Source organism: Panthera leo, chromosome B3 (genome assembly GCF_018350215.1).
Source record: "Panthera leo isolate Ple1 chromosome B3, P.leo_Ple1_pat1.1, whole genome shotgun sequence".
Classification (NCBI taxonomy): Eukaryota; Metazoa; Chordata; class Mammalia; order Carnivora; family Felidae; genus Panthera; species Panthera leo.
The window spans coordinates 97,589,642-97,607,714 of NC_056684.1; the positions used below are offsets into that span (position 1 = coordinate 97,589,642).

General features: G+C 33.6%; 1 protein-coding gene across 2 annotated transcripts in view; it reads right to left on the minus strand.

The window, feature by feature from the left end:
* The window catches only part of SOS2 (SOS Ras/Rho guanine nucleotide exchange factor 2), a 91,360-nt gene that overhangs the window by 48,498 nt on the left and 24,789 nt on the right, over positions 1-18,073 (minus strand). For both annotated transcript variants that reach the window (XM_042943132.1, XM_042943131.1), the window contains exons 2-7: positions 17,115-17,240; positions 14,357-14,488; positions 13,302-13,466; positions 9,086-9,289; positions 5,771-5,914; positions 2,720-2,830 (exon numbers count right to left, since the gene is read on the minus strand). In XM_042943132.1, coding sequence (XP_042799066.1) covers positions 2,720-2,830; positions 5,771-5,914; positions 9,086-9,289; positions 13,302-13,466; positions 14,357-14,488; positions 17,115-17,240 — 882 coding nt within the window. The remainder of the gene's footprint in view (positions 1-2,719; positions 2,831-5,770; positions 5,915-9,085; positions 9,290-13,301; positions 13,467-14,356; positions 14,489-17,114; positions 17,241-18,073) is intronic.

Here is an 18,073-nt window from a genome sequence, read left to right on the forward strand (position 1 = left end):
CTCTCCCTGCTCATGCTCTGTCTCTCTCTCTCTCAAAAATAAACAAACATTAAAAACTTAAAAAAAAAAGATGAGGTACTTTTCTTTTAGGAAGTTAATATTCACCCTTGTAACAAACATCTTACTTCTTAATCCTCGGATAGTTAGATACAAGACAGAGATATGACATGACATTTTAGCTACTGAGAATTTTTAACACAATTAAACCTACCTCCTGCTATTTGAAACCTTTTTGCTTTGCACTCAATGAATTCTTCAAAAGCAAAAGTTTTGTGTTCTCCCTGGCTGGGACCCTGCAGGTTTTTATACTTTGGATCAATGCATAATGGGAAATTAAATATTGCTGGCAAGGGTAATGTGTAAGGAAAGTTGGAAGAGAAAATGCAAAAACACAAACAAGGTAGCAGGTAGGCTAGAAACTGATTCCCTGAAAGCTGTCTGTGCCCTTATATCACCTGAAAAATCTTAGTGAATAGCTAGGGTTAGGTATATCCCAGTTTTGAAAACTAATCGTCCACAGAATAAATGATTTTTTAAAATTTAGAAGGGATTTACAAGTCACTCATATTGATTTTAAATGTCATTAAGGTTGACTTAAACTAGTATTTCTCCTCATTAGATAAATATAGAAAACAGCAATAAAGGAGGAAAAAATCTCATATGATGCTTTTGAAAGTATCCTCATAGGCAAGGGGTGCCTGGGTGGTTCAGTTGGTTAAGTGTCCGACTCTTGACTTTGGCTCAAGTCATGATCTCACGGTTCGTGAGATCGAGCTCCATCTAGGGCTCTGTGCTGAAAGTGTGGAGCCTGCTTGGGATTCTCTCTCTTTCTGCTCCTTCCCTACTCACTCTCTCGAAAAATAAAAATAAACTTTACAAAAAAAAAAAAAAAGTGAAAATATCCTCATAGACAAACACTGCCATCATTCTCATAAATTGTTCACTGAAGTTAAATTATAATTTGTTCAATGGACTTGTTAACATAAGATGCACAGTCAACTTACTTTCCTAAAGATTAATTTCTTTCACCATTCAATTAATGAAAGTGATGTCAATCACTCGATATATTTTCATATATTTTATATATAATGCTTTAACTGGAACCAAGATGAAACTTAAAATTAAGTCTACAAAGATCATCTATATTGTTAATTAGCACTGAAATGGCTACTAAAGCATATTCTCAAGTGCTAATGCAATGTATATTTATAGTGTAAGAACTATAAATCACACAAGCAAATGTTTGACTATTTAACATGTGCCAAATGTGCTTAGTGTATTCCCATTTGGTTTTTACAGTTTAAAACCATAAGAGATATACATTATGATCATTTCACAAATGAGCAAACAAAGTCTCAGAGATTAAGTGACTTGCTCAAGATAACACAATTACTGACTGGCCCAAAGCCAGAAGTTCTAACTCCAGAGCTCATGTTCTTAAAGTGTGCTATACATCTTCTAAACAAGTTTTTTGTTTTCTGTTTTTCTTAATGAAGCATTACCTTCTTCACTTTACAATGAATGAGTCTTTTTAAAGTTAATACAGTACAAGTGAGTTTGGCCTGAAAAGGGTTTAATCTAAGTCTTTGAATTTCATTTCATATCTGCAGCAATAGCTTAAATAACTGGGTCCTAAACATTCAAATCGCACAGTAAGAACTCCTAATAAAATAGGAATGAAACAAGAAATGCAAAGATCTTACAGGCAGACTGTCCCATTTACATAATGTTTACTTTATGGCTTATATGAATATAGAATATTTAGCTTAAGAAAACTATTCCTTCATTGAAGTAAATTTTGAGAATTAGGTGTCATTTTTATTCCAAGTTGACAAATTACTCAGTGTTGAGTAGAAGTAGGAGACAATAAAGGGAATTCACACTGATGAAGGCAGAGGGATGGTAAGTTCAGTTTTGAACACATTATATTTGAATTGCCTGTGAGACATCCAAGTGAATTAGCTCAAAGGGCAGCTGGTTATATGAAAGTGTACAGTCACACGCGCGCGCGCGCACACACACACTGCTCCAAAGACAGCAGTTTGAAAATACAGATAGGAAGTCATTAGCATATAGTCAACAGCTGAAGCAAAATGTACAGATAAACTTACCCAAGGAAAGCACAGAGGGGCAGAAAAGCAGGGGCTGATAACAGAAATTGGAAAACATCTACAATTAAGGAGACTAAGAAGAAATCAACAAAGTAAGATAAAAATGAGGACAAAGTATCATGGGAGCCAAAAGAACAAGGAAGGGACTAACAAATACTACAGGCATAAATATGAAATAAAAATATCCACCGGACTTGGATAGTGTATGGACATTACATGAGGATATTCTCCACTCTTTATGATTTCTGTTCTAGGGAATTCTCTACTCTTTATGATTTCTTATTCCTGTGGGGAGTAAGATCCTGAAATAGCTCTGCATATTAATCTCTATATCCCAGACCTAGAATGTGCCATATTCTTGTAGCAATCAGAATGTATAATAATATTCTAGAAAAGATTTCTACATTAAGGACAGACTGAAAGAACTCAAGACAAAAATAGAAGACAATCTAAAATAAGCTAACAGTGAACATATTTTGAAGTACTTGCAAATTATTTCCTTATGTGCTTTATGAAAAGATTCTAGAACTACAAATATTTGAAGGATAAGATGGTGAAATATTTCTTTAGTTGCTTTATAAAAAAAATAACATTCAATTTAAGTTTACCTGAAAGTGTAGAGCCACTGCAGGTCTGGCCATCAACTTACTGAAATGCTCATTAAATTTTGGAGACAGAATATCCTGTGATAATGTTTCATAAGGATCAAATGCTTGCTCCTATTTTGTTTAAAAAGGAGAATGTGTTAGGTTTAAAAGAACATCTTTTCTACTAATATGGCACAGATTACTTAATGGCAAATTTTTATCAAGTCTTCAACTAAGTTTCAGAACTTTTTGCTCTCTACTTTTAAGGGGCAAACAATAACCAGGAAATTTTTTTAAATGTAAGTAATGATCTTGAGTGATAGATGCTGAGGTCTTAAAATAGGTGACTGAATCTGTGGTCAGAAGTTATCAAACTTAGTGCTTATGCACATTTATCCCCAGTAAATAGGGAGGATTTATTAGTAAAAGAAGGTTGGGATTTGAAATTTCAGTTAGGCTTACCTAGATTGAAATGAATTTATACTTAGGATACTTCCAAGGAAGCAAAATGTACCACTGTTTTATCCACTCCACACTTTTCAAAATTAGAAAAAGAAAGCAAAGACTAATATACAGTAAAATAACAAAGCAGAAACTCCCCATATGTTGTACAATGTTTATATTTAAATACATTCCTATTATTTGATAATAATCCGTATCCTCAAAGTATAGAACTCAGAGATTTGTTTCATTTTTGTATTTTAAAAATATAGTATGTTTTTCAGAAAATAACAAATATTGGCGAGGATGCATAGAAACTGAAATCCGCATCCACTACCAGTGGGAATATAAAATGGTGTAGCCCCTGTGGAAAACAGCAAGTTCCTCAAAAAGCTAAACAAAAATTACCCTATGACCCAGCAATTCTACTACTGGATATGTACCCAAAAGAACTGAAAAAAGACTCAAACAGATACTTGTATGCCAATGTTCACTGCAGCAATATCCACTATAATCAAAAGATGGAAACACCAAAAGTGTCCATCATCAAATAAATGGATAAACAATACATGATATATACATACAATGGAATATTATTTAGTCATAGAAAGGGATGAGTTCTGATACATGTCATGATATGGTTGAACCCTGAAAACATGTTAAGTGAAATGAGCAGACACAAAAGAACAAATATTGTTATGATTCGGTATCTAGAATCAGCAAATTCACACAGACACAAAGTAGACTAGAGGTTACCAGGGCTCAGGAGGGAGGGAAGATATAGGGAACTACTGCTTAATGAGTTCAGAGTTTCAGTCTGGGCTAATAAAAAAGTTTCGGAAAAAGATAGTGGTAATGGTCGTAATAATATTGTGAATTTAATTAATGCCACTGAATTGTACACTTAAAAACAGTTAAAATGGCAAATTTTATGTTATATATATATATATATATATATATATATATATATATATATATATATTTTACTACAATAAAAAACAAAATAAAAATTAGAAAATTAGAAAATACATGTTTTTGAATAATGATATCTTTAAGAAAACAGCAAGCAACCAGACTACAGATTAATATGCTAAGACATTATAATATAAAAACTTTCTAAAAAGAACCAAGACTGAATATTTGGCTTAGGTATCAGTAACTGAATCTTTCTATACTATCAGTTTCATTATCTACAAAATGGATATAATAAAAGTAACGTATATTTTCAAAAATAGAGGCAGAGATTATAAAGTAAGAAAATCTTTTTACATGAAAACTAAAGAAAGCGCTTTTAAAACCCTGTTTTCCAAAAGCAATAAAAATGGCCGAGTATACAAAGATGTTCAACATGATTAGTTTAAAAATTAAAACAAATTGAAGAATGAGGCTCTTTTTTTTTTTCTCATTAGACTGACCAAAATGAATGGAATAACACCTGGACTTAGTGAAGGTGTGGGGAAAAAAGAGCCACATATACTAGAACTTACCTGTAAGTAAATTTGGCAAAGTGTTTCCAAGTTCTAAAAATTTCCTAGTCTTTAGTACTACAATTTCATTTCTAGGAATACATCCTAAAATAATTATTAGACTATGAAGACAATGTAGATACGTTTGTTACAGTACTGTTTACAATAACAAAAAATGGAAACAACTTACATGCTTATTAATAGTAAGGAATTAAAATATGTTATTGTATCTCCATATAACATGTTACTAATTCAGACTTCAAAAACAGTATTGAAGGAAGGGTAGTGGGACTGGAGAAACAGGTGAAGGGGATGTGGGGCACAAACATCCAGTTATAATGGGAGCAAATCACAGAGACGAAAAGTATAGCATAGGGAATATAGTCAATAATATTACAATAATGTTGTATGGTGACAGATGGTTAACTACACATATAGCAGTGAACACTGTAATGTATAGAATTGTTGAGTTTACACATAATCTAATGTAACATGTCAACTAATCTTCAACTAATATATAAAAAAATTATGTGTAAGTCTATTAACATGGAAAATGTTCATGATGTATTGAGAACAGCAGATTATATAATAGCAACAGCCTATTTTTGTAAATAAATGAGTTTGTATGTACATATAGAAAAACATTTTTAAGGATTAAGTAATGTATGTTGTAAGGATAAGTTATCTCTGGGTGTTGCAAAATGGAGTGATTTTCATTTTATTTGCCTTTATTTTCCTGAATATTTTTACAATGAACTACATTACTTTTATAATCATTTAAAAGACAAATGATTTTCACTTTGGGGAAAAAAAAATTGAAACATAAACTTCCTTTTCAATTTTTGGAAATTAAGACCAAGATCTACAAAAGCTAAATAGCTATGGTCAATAAAATTTATTTTCTTTCACCTTTAATGCACATGCCATTTAAAAAAATCCTAAATGCTACTACTCAACCAACTTTCACTATAAATAGCATCATAAATACACTATAAAAAGTGTCACTAAAAATATAGACAATTTAGTTTGCTACTGACTAAACCTTAAGTATTGTTTTACAGTAGTCAGCAATATCCTCTAATTTTCACAAAGAATATCTTACTAAATTTCTTAATACACCATTTAGGACTTTAATGAGAATTATCAAGTAGTTTTGTAAACTTACTTCTGCCAAATCTTCAAAACAGCTGCCAGCTAATGGATGAGGGCTGCTTTCATCAGTCATTTCAACTGTGTCTTCAATAAGACCTAGAAGTTTCACGGTCAATTCATGTATATCTGAAATGTTACTGAAAATCCTTTCAATATCCTGAAAAAAAGAAAAAGGTTAAGATATGTGAAGTTGAAATTCTGTTTAAAAATTATAAAATATAAGTACTATAAGTGTTAAGGGTTTATTTTCACTCAATGCATACTAATATATTACAAGACATGATATATTCTATAACAAAGCAAAAGTTAATCATGAACACAGAAGTGAAATAAAAAACTTATTGGATTACACATAGTAAATTCACTGTAAAATACAGACTGTAGATAGTTTTGTTTAATAATTCTAAAACTCATACTGTGGATGAATCTATGCATTCATAAAGAATCCTGGCATCTGAGTATTTTAAAATTGGTTAAGAGGCTAAAAATCTTGATTAAAGTCTTATAGAGCTGGTTAATGACAAAAGCTGGGATCAAAATGAAGGTCTGATTCCTAACCCAGATACAACCCAGTTTCACAATTTGCGGTCAGCCTATCTCCTGAATTTGAGGAGGAATTAAAGACTTCATTCAAGCTTTCATGTGTGAATTACATCAGGATTAAGAAATGTTAAGTCCTTTGGACACAGACCCTATACTGACTGTGCAGGTTATGGCCACCTATCATTCACTCTTCCATCTTTTTTCTTTTTAAGATTTTATTTTTAAGTAATCTCCACATCCAACATGGGGTTCGAACTTAAAACGCCAAGATCAAGAAAGAGTCTCATGCTCCACTAACCAAGCCAGCCAAGTGCCCCCCGCTCTTCCATCTCGTAATGGAAACATCACAGGCTATAGAACCTGACAGACCTCAGCATGGATCTTAGCCCCGCACTTGCTAGATAAATGACTCTGGATTAGGTCACTTAGTATGTTTCAGGCACTATTATAAGTACTTGACATGTAATCTCACAACAGCCTTATTAGATAGGTACTATCATTATCCTCATTTTTACAAATGAGGAAACCAGCTCAGAGCAGGTAAGTAATTTGCTCAGGATCACACAGCTGGTATACTAACATCTACCCTCATAAGGTTCTTAATAAGGTTCTTAGTAGGATTAAATAGATGATTTCTACAAACTGCTCCTGGCATATATTAGGTCCTCCACAAACTTGAGCTTTTTGAAGACACACGGGTAGAGCCCAAAGGAGTAAATTAAGATTAGTTTTAAGTCATTCATTCTTTTAATATTAATCCTCCTCAAATATTTGCTGAGTACTATGCTCTGGTCTCAGGTGGTCTTTATCTCAAAAGTTTAGTCTTTTGAGATTAAAAAAAAATACGGTGGAAAAAATACAGTAAATATAGATAATTTATATCTAAATGCTAAAAAAGGTACAGTAGATCTAGAAAAAGAGAAAAAGGGACTGTCACTTTCTCTTGAGCTTTCAGTATAATAGAAATTTTCTATCAAATCAGCACTAACTCAATAAAAAGAGATCCCATAAAAATTAATTCCTGAGGAATGAAAACTAATGGGACACAGAAAAGGCAAAGAAAATAATATTAGCTATCAGCATCTGTTAGGTTTTTATTCTTAAGTAGAACTCAATGACACTGTGGTATAAAAGAACTCAAATTCAAGTTCAGCCTCTGTAACTAACTTACCAAGTCATAACCATCCTGTGTCAATTTCTTTACCAGTAAGTTAGGGATGATAATACTCAGAGGAGTATTATAAGGGCACATAAAATAGGACAGTATTTTGAAAATTACAAAATGCTGATTACTTAAGTCCAGTGGGAGTTATTATCAAACGTTAAACTAAACATACGTACAAAAAAAAAAAAAAAAAAAAAAAAAAAAAGGACAGATGTCAACTAAAAAACCTTAAATTATCACTGAAACTCATGATTTTGGAAAATAATCAAAGAGGCAAAATCACATCTTAGTCTTAAACACTCAGTCACTGCACATTCGTTCACATAATAGTCATTTGGGGGAGGAAATCACGAGGTAGAAAAAAGGCTGAGTATTTAAAGTGAAGGGCAGACACACAGATATCTAAGGAAAAATGAATCATGGGATAAAGGAAGGAAAGAAAAAAAATCTTTAAAAAGACAGATTTTAAGAGTCTCTTATGGTTTGGCTCCCACCCTCTCTAATTTTTTTTCCCCCTTCCCCTCCCCCATGGTCTTCTGTTAAGTTTCTCAGGATCCACATAAGAGTGAAAACATACGGCATGTCTTTCTCTGTATGACTTATCTCACTTAGCATAACACTCTCCAGTTCCATCTATGTTGCTACAAAAGGCCATATTTCATTCTTTCTCATTGCCAAGTAGTAAAACTGAGAATTAACTGCGGGTTGATGGGGAGTGGGAGGGAGAGGAAAGTGGGTGACGGATATTGAGGAGGGCACCTGTTGGGATGAGCACTGGGTGTTGTATGGAAACCAATTTGACAATAAATTTCATATTAAAAAAAAAAGAGAGACAGGATTTGTCTAGCTGGATTCCTTAAGTTGACTTTAGAAGCTACATAAGTAAGAAAAAGATGACAAGGTTCCCATCCTATTCACACCACTCCTACCCCGTTTTCCAACAGCAGCTCTACTTGTGTTTATGTGGCATTCTGCATAAACTTTTTTCTTAAAAAGTTCCACTGTTGGGGCGCCTGGGGGGCTCAGTCAGTTAGGTGTCCGACTTCAGCTCAGGTCATGATTTCGTGGTTCACGGGTTTGAGTGCCACGTCAGGCTCCGTGTTGACAGCTCAGAGCCTGGAGTCTGCTTTGTGGATTCTGTCTCCCTCTCTCTCTGCCCCTGCCCAGCTCATACTCTGTCTCTCTCTCTCTCAAAAATAAATAAAACATTAAAAAAATAATAATAATAAAAAAAGTTCCACTGTTGAAACTTTAAGCCTCTGCCTTAAAGTATTTACCAGAAGATATGAAAAAGTATTAAGTCTTTCTTTTGTAGACCATACATCTTTTTCACTATCTTCAAATGAAGGACTATAAACCTCAAACAGCTCATAGCAGAAAAAGATTTCATTCCAGTGTAGTCTCCCTTTCTAATAAGGGTAGCTGTATGCACTTGTGTCTAACTATCATTGTCACTGGCCTTAACGTAGTATAACAATTCACATATTTTAAAAACTATAAATACCACATAAAAGAATACTGGTTTACATACTCATAAAGTATAAAAAGTTACTATTTATGATTTTAAGCTGCTATTTAACTTTTGGGGTACATAGTATTTCAAACGAAAAAGGTACTTACAGAAGGTTTAAATAGCTTTCTGTCAGAAAGGAAAGCTTCTCGAAACACTTTTATAATCATATTTAATTCCCGTAGATACTGCCTTTCTTCTGCAATTTCAGTTCTGACAAGGTCATAGTAGTTTAATTCACCTGAAGAACTCGGTTCATCTTCACAGAGAGAAACCAAACCTATGTCATCCTGATCAAACATGTCCATCAAAACCTGAGAAATATAAATCAATAACGTATAAACTTGTTTTTCTCACTTTTATAAAATGGTCTCAAGGTACTTGGAATTAAAACATTATTAAACAATGAGTTTTGTGTTTTACAGGCTAATTTATATAAGAAAATTCAAATAAGAGAAATATGAAAAGTTGAAGGGAAAAAATGTTCAAATAAAACTGGATATGCAAAAGTAAATAAACATTTATGGAAAAAAGATAAACCTAGTTGTGAAATATATGTGTGTGTGTATACATATATATGTGTGTATATACATACATACACACACATAAACACACATATATAAAAGCCAAAAAGAGCATACCTTTGAAGAACAACAATCTGAGCCAAAATCCCGGTTCAACCACTTACTCACCTGTGATTACAGACAAGTTATTTATTCTTTTGAAAGCAGATTCCTTACATGTAAAATGTAACTGATGAAAAAATTCAATGAGGTAATGTACATAAAATGCATACTATTATGTCTGGCAAATAGGTGTTCAAAATGGTAGTAGTTCCTTGTCCTATTGTTTTGGGGTTTTTTTAATTTTTTTTTTTAACGTTTATTTATTTTTGAGACAGAGAGAGACAGAGCATGAATGGGGGAAGGGCAGAGAGAGAGGAGACAGAATCGGAAGCAGGCTCCAGGCTCTGAGCCATCAGCCCAGAGCCCGACGCGGGGCTCGAACTCACGGACCGCGAGATCGTGACCTGAGCTGAAGTCGGACGCTTAACCGACTGAGCCACCCAGGCGCCCCAGTTCCTTGTCCTATTGTAAGGAAAGCTGTATGCACTTGGAGAAAAATGAAAGGACACTATTGTAGACGCACATGATAGAGCATAGTATGATGCTTTTCTAATGCATATTTACTATACCAGTAACTGGTACTAAGGAGTTAAGAAAGGTGCCTATACCAGTGTTATTAGATAGGACTGTCAGATTGGTTATGTACAGGAGAAGTGATCAAATAAAATATATTAAAAAAATGGGAGCCAGATTTCTCAGTGTCAGAGAAGGCAGTTACAAATATGAAAAAGGGGAAGCTAAAATGAACCCTGTGGTAGTAGTTTTGGATTAGAGAGATCTGTGAATTCATATAAAGACAGATAATACTTTTTCGGTAGACACAAGGTAGTCCTTGAGTTACAAGCATAAGCCCAAGAGAGGGGCACCTTGGTGGCTTAGTTGGTTAAGTGTCTAACTCTTGATTTCGGCTCAGGTCATGATCTTATGGTTCATGGGTTCAAGACCTGCATCGAGTTCTGTGCTGACAGTATGGAACCTACTTGGTATGCTCCCTCCCTTTCTCTTTGCCCCTATCTGGCTCCCGCTCTCTCTCTCAAAACAAATAAGTAAACTTTAAAAAAAAAAAAAAAAAAAGAAGAAGCCTAAGCCTAAGAGAAGGGTAAAGCAGATTTCCAAAAATGTTCTACTTCAAAACTGTTCTACCACTCAAAAATAGGTAAATAAAATACTATCTTTTAAGCAGAGCTAAATTACCACTTTATAGGTCCACCTCCACCTAAATGTAGATTAGTGCTAACGTATCACCTATGTCGGAAAATAAACAACTTGTATTAGTTTTCTTGGGCTACCATAACAACAAAAAGATGGAGAAGAAATAAATACGTATGTGTATGCATGTATATAATGTATACACACACACACACACACACACACACACACACACACACACGCCCCAACTCTGGCCTCTAAGAGACCAGAGCATTTACACCCTAACAGCTTATGTAGCACCCAGATTTTGGTTTCCAAGTACCATTCTCCACTAAAAGGAACCAGGAGTTTTTAGAAAATGCCTAATTCCAGGTTTGAGCAGCATATAAAGAAAAGTTGAACCTGGAATATCTGTCAAAACAAAGTATTCAAAGAAGGATACAGACAGAGAAACCAACTTGAAGGAGTTCCCACTGGCCAGATCTGGGACAATTTGAATATCAAAACAAGTAATGAAATAACAGATGACAGCACATTAAGTAAGAATCCATGGGTCTATATTAAAATAAATGAATACATTTCAAGTACAATGAGGAATAAGATATTCACAATCTCAAAATATTCCACAAAATATTTATTAATTACAAAAGGGAAAATAGTACTTCAAGGTAGAGAAGCCTGGAAGACAACCCCTTAATCAAGTGATCAAAATGAACAACATCAGTAATTGGACACATCAAATTGTGTGGCATGTGAATAATGCAATGAGAAGAGTACAGCATTACTTCTATGATAGTCCTGCCAAAGATCTATAACCCAAATCTAATAAAGAGAAAATTTCAGAAAAAACTAAAGTAAGGGACATTTTAAACAATAACTAGAGTAATCCTCAAAAGTACCAAGGTCACAAAAGTTAAAGAAGAATGAGGAATTATTCCAGACTGAAGGATACATGACTGATTCTGGACTGGATCATTTTGTTATAAAGGACACCAATGGGACAACTGGCAAAACCTAAATGGGGTCTGCAAATTAGATAGTATAATGTATCAAAATTAATTTCCTGGATTTTGATTGCCAGACTGTGGTTATGCAGAAGAATGTTTTCATTTGCAGGACACACTAAACTACGTTGGCAACTTACTCTCAAGTGGTTCAGGGCACAGGGAAGTACTTGTAACTTATCTAAAAGTCTGAGATAGAAAAGTAAAAAACAGGCTGCAATCATAATTTTAGAAGTCAAAATAGAAATATCAAGGAATTTCTACTATTAAATTCAAGTGAAAAATCATTTTTGAGACTATCTCAGAGTACAGTAGATCTCAACCATAACTGTAAATCAGAATCACCTGGGATGCTTTCAAGCTATTTCCAGGCTTAGAGTCCTAACCCAGGCCAAGAAAATCAGAACCTCTTGGGAGTAAGATACAGTCATCAGAATCTTTAAAAGCTTTCTTGTAATTCTGATATACAAAGGAGAGAAATACAGGCATGTGCCAAGTCGTAGGGGTCATTTACCCTTAATGGTCTAATTTAGGCATCTTCTCAATGAAGTGTTCCTGGTCTACCCCATGCCAGAGTTCAACACTTTCTATACTGCACCTTTGACTTCTAATAGTTTTAATCACACTGTGCTGCAATTTTTTTTTTATATTTTTATTTCCCACTAAAATAAACTCCTTCTAACACAAGGGACTGCTGTCTTATTCAGTATTTTATCATCACTTGGGACAGTGACTGGCATATAACAGATACTCAAAAATTTTCATTTAAAATGTAAAAAAAGATGGGGCGCCTGGGTGGCTCAGTCGGTTAAGCGGCCGACTTCAGCTCAGGTCACGATCTCACGGCCCGTGAGTTCGAGCCCCGCGTTGGGCTCTGGGCTGATGGCTCAGAGCCTGGAACCTGCTTCCGATTCTGTGTCTCCCTCTCTCTCTGCCCCTCCCCCATTCATGCTGTGTCTCTCTCTGTCTCAAAAATAAATAAAATGTTAAAAAAAAATTTTTTTTAAATGTAAAAAAAGAAAAAGTAAAAAGGAGGAGAGAGGAAAATAAATAAGAGACTCAATTTCTTCCCCCAGTAGCTTACAGCCAGGAAGGAAAAAGGTAACTAACAAAAAAATTTATCAAAAGGAAGAAACATTAGTACTGAAGTCTTTTGCTCTCTACTTGTGCCCAAAAGTATGTTTTTCAAAATTGCTTCTGTTTAAAAGTACCTGAATGCTCTGTGTAGATTCTCTTTATATTCTCTTTCTAAAAAGATAAAATTCAAACTATTTTTCCTAAACTGGTTTGAGGCTTTGGATGTTTTTTTCCTATAGGTAAAAGACTCTTGCCGGGGGGAAAAAAAGAGGAGGGGGATTCCCATCCTGTCATATGCTGAAAACCTGGAAATATCATGTTTTATCTAAAAAGCTAGCATTTTTATGTATTCCAATACAAGGAATTATAAAAATTACTAATGTATAAAAAAGAGATAGAAGTGACATATAGTCACTATTATTCAAGTTAAGTTAAAAATACAAGTGTTAAAAATACCTTTTAACACTTACCTTATCTGCACACATTGACACTTTAATGTCCTGCTGGGATATTTCATAATGTCGGATATTAAAAACATAATTACCAGCCAACTTCAAAATATCAGCTGAGATATACTCTAGTACAGCCACAATATACAGGGATACATGATAGTCCACTTTGTACCCTAAAACCTCCTGTGGAAAAAAATAAACAATTTAATTCCAAAAAATGGGACTACCACATATCAGTTAAACACTTAAAAAAATTATCCAATATTTTTGCTTATAAAGAACTTTCTATAGACCAAATGTCTAAACTTACAGATATCAAAGGACATAGAATGAGCCATAGGTCCCAGTGTCAGAAGTTTTTTTTTTTTTTTTTTAAAGAGACATCTAATCTAACAAATCTGCCTTTAGTATCAAGTAAGAAGAGATTATTGATTCCAATATAGAAATCTTGGTCAGGACTTCATGGAAAACCTCTTAAATTAATACATTACCCAAACCCATTGGACAAGTATCTACTATTTTCAAGGACCTGTAACCAATATTTCCAAATGCCAGTGGTTTTTATTCAGGGGAAGATGTGTGCATGTGACGGGGGGTAGTTAGGGGCTCTCAAAATTGCTACCCAGGGGCATTCAAATCCATATACACCAAGTATTTTCTATTGACTAAATAATATTCCCTAGTCTACTTTTTCCAATGTATGTATCTGTGATATATTTGAAAACAGTTCTGAACTCACCATAGCTTTTGACAATATATTATTTTCTTAATCAACAAAAGGTTGAGAGTCAGTCAGGGGTAGTACTCATCAGAAGATGACACAAAGATGCATTATTGCTTATCATTAACTTTTAATATTATTTGAAAGGCAATATGATTTTATTAGAGTGTGTTTATTTTTATTTGTACACACATTAAGAAATATATACATACATATGTATATGTACAAGTATATACACATACACATTAACAGACTTATATAGGCCATGCTATATAAATACTAAATAAATACACCAATACTTTATAAATTGCTATTTGTTATAAAGAACTCCCCCAATGTTTGTTTTTACTACCTTCAATGAAGGATGGATTTTGTCCACAGGCAGTAAGAGAGGATTTCTTCGTTTTCGTTTTTCTATGGCAGATTGTGCATCAGCAATAGCCCACTTGTCAATTGGATGAGGAAACGTCTTCTGAACACGTTCCTGTTAATATCATAGCAGTACTATTGTTAATTGAAGTGTTCGTAACTAGAAAATTCATGCAAAACTAAATTTTATTATCATCTTTAATGCTAGCAGATAACAGTGCCACAACATGTTTTGATTCCTGTAAGAACTACTTTTTTAAAAGGATCAACAAGACTTTCAAAATTTTTTCCTACATAATTCCCATGAATAAAGATAAAGTGAATTTTAAACAGAAAGCTTTAAGTATAAGCATAATTAAAATGGAACTGGAACTAGAAGAAAGCAGTAACATTAGGAGAGATTAAAGCCAGCATGAAATACTCATCAGTGATTTTACCATAAGGCTCCTAGGATTAAAACTATTTACCTGGCAGAAGTTGTTAACTCATTATTAATAATTATTATGCAGTCACTTTCCCTTTGCTAACCTTAGAGCTTTAATATAAAGAATTTTAAAAATAAGAGATGTCATGTACCTGTTAGAGGATCAAGTAGGTGACAAAGCTCAGAATGTCTTAAGGAAATACATCTCTTGGCAAAAATAATCTAAGTCTTATAGGTTACTATTATGGCTCAACTAATCAAAATTTAACCAGTGGTTAGCATGAATAATGAGAACTAATGATAACTGAATCAAACTCCAATTTTTAGGACTTCCTATTTTAAAAATTATACTCTCATCTTTTAGCATATTTAGCTATTGAGAAGTTTGCTTTTTTTTATACTTAATGTCTAATTCTTAGAGCTGAGACTAGGGAACAAATACTCTAATTCCAAGAGTCCCTGAAAATATTAATAGCTCAATTACTCCAAATTAAGATTTTCCTTCATACTGGAAGTTGTTGCCTTATTACAGAAACAATATTCAAAAGAAAGGATGTAAACAGTATAGTAAAAAAGTTAATTTTTGAAAGCTGTGCTGACAGGTATTTCTAAAAATCTAAAAATACTCCCATGTAACTGAGCCAATACAAATATTTTAGCACTAATTTACACATCTTTTAGAAGTGTGTCTGTATATTAATCAAACAGTAAATATCCAAAAATTTTTATTAGTCCTTTATTGAAGCAGTATTTATATGCAGTAAAATGCACAGATCTTAAGTGTACAATTCAACACATTTTGAAAAATGGTTACACCTGTGTAACCATCACCCTAATAAAGATTCTAACATCTCACTCCCACCCCTCATAGGCACATCCTGACTTCTATCACCATTAATTTTAGCGTTTCTGAACTTCACAGAAACGTATCCTACTATATGTACTCTCTGAGGCCTGGCTTTTTTGTTGTATATAATATCTTTGAATTATAGATACGTTATTGTACATTATCAATAGCCCATTCTTTCATTTTATTACTGAGTAGTATTCCATCTTATAAATCAACCACAATCTGTTTATTCATCTTCTTGTGATGGAAATTTGAGTTGTTTCCAATTTTTGGCTATTATGAATAAAACTGCTTGGATATTCATGTATAAGTCTCTTTGTGAACATGTATTTTCATTTCTCTAGATTCAACACTCAGGAGTAAAACTGTTGGGGCACAGGCTAGATATACTGTATATTTAACTTTATAAGAAACTTTGTAAAAAAAAATAAACATTAAACTTTATAAGAAACTTTTCTAAGTGGTTATACTGTTTTATATTCCTATAGCAATGTGCTGAGAATTCCAGTTAGGCTACATCTCATTTGGTGTTATTAGTCTTTAATTTTATCCCTTGAAAGAGGTGTGAAATGGTATCTCATTGTGGTTTTAATTGCTATTTCCCTGTGATTTAAGAGCTTGAGCACCTTTTTCATGTGCTTATTGGCCATTAGCATATCTTCTTTTTATGAAGTGTCTGTTCAAGACTTTTACCCATCTGGGGAAGGAGGGGGTCTTTTTATTACTGATTTGTAGGAGTAAACATCTTCTAGATACAAGTCATTTGTAAGGAATATATATCACAAACATTTTCTCCTGGTTGTGACTCACACCTTTTTCATTTTCTCGATAATTTTATTCTTTAATACTTAACTGTGTTTTGACTCCTCTGTAAAAAAAAAAAAAAAAAAATTGCTTAACGCCAGGCTAAACAAATATTCTCCTGCATTCTCTTCTAAAACTTTATAGTTTCAGCTTTATGTTCAACACTATGATCTGTCGTGGGGTGCCTGGGTGGCTCAGTCGGTTAAGTGTCTGACTTCAGCTCACAATTCATGGGTTCGAGCCCCGCCACAGACTCTGTGCTGACAGCTCAGGGCCTGGAGCCTGCTTCAGATTCTGTGTCTCCCTCTCTCTCTCTGCCCCTCCCCCACTCATGTTCTGTCTCTGTCTCTCAGAAATAAATAAACATTGAAAAAAATTACAAAAAAAAGACTATGATCTGTCTTGAATTAATTTTTAAGTAAAATAGGTTTCAAGGGTTTTTTTCCCCATAAATTTATTCAGTAGTTTTAGCACTTTTTTTTGCTGAAAAACTTTCTTTCCCCACTGATTTGCCTTGATATCTTTGTTGAAAATGAACTTAGCACACACCTATCACACATGATTTCAATGGTTTTAGTTTCCACAATAATTCAGAATGATATAGATTTAAAAATTCATTTGTACAATGGTTCAGTGACTTTGAAATATCAAAATAGTTTTTACCTCCACATCTTGAACAGTCCTTGGCTGAGCCATGCATAATTTATTAAGCAGCTGAAAAATCAGCTCTTCAATATAATAGAGAGACTCTTCATTAGCTGAGAGATTGGGATGTACTTGCTCCTGAACCTTTAAAAAAAAAGTTCTTAGTTAAAGTACAGGCCAAATTATTAATGACAAACACCAGAGAATCTGCTTTATAATTAATATTTTACTAGACTAGTCATTCAAATACAGACATAAAACACAAAAAGTGGGAAGAAAAACTCACCTCTATTTGTTACTCTCTATAAACTTTTCTGAACGTATAGAGTAGGGTTCCTTAAGCTTTTTTATACTCTATGAAAATCTATTGAAAGCCACTGGCCCCTCTCTACTCCTTACTGCCAAAAAAAGCATATACAGATAAAATATTCTATATAATTTCAGAGGAATAGTAGATACCCATACCCTTAAGGTAACTAATATATCTACTAGAAGTCTTTGAACACTAGGTCATGAATCCCAACAATGGAGATATCTCTGAAAAACCAGACTACTTTACAGAGCTGCTCTGTGAGGTAGGTGCTAGTCAGCTTTCTTCTAGCATGGCACAGACAAACCTCAAAGATATTCTGGTTTCAGTTCCAGACCACTACAATAAAATGAGTATCACAATAAAACAAGTCAAATAAATTTTCTGGTTTCCTAATGCATATGAACGTTATATTTACACTATACTGTAGTCCAGTAAGTGTAATAGCACTATGTGTAAGGAACAATGTATATACTTTAATTTTAAAATATTGCTAAAAAATGCTAATTATCATCTAAGCTTCCAACAAGTCATCATCACAGATCACCATAATAATAAAGTATGAAATATTGCAAAAATTACCAAAATGTGACACAGAGACATGATGTAAGCAAATATTGTTAGAAAAATGGCACCAGTAGACTTGGTGCCACACAGGGTTGTCACA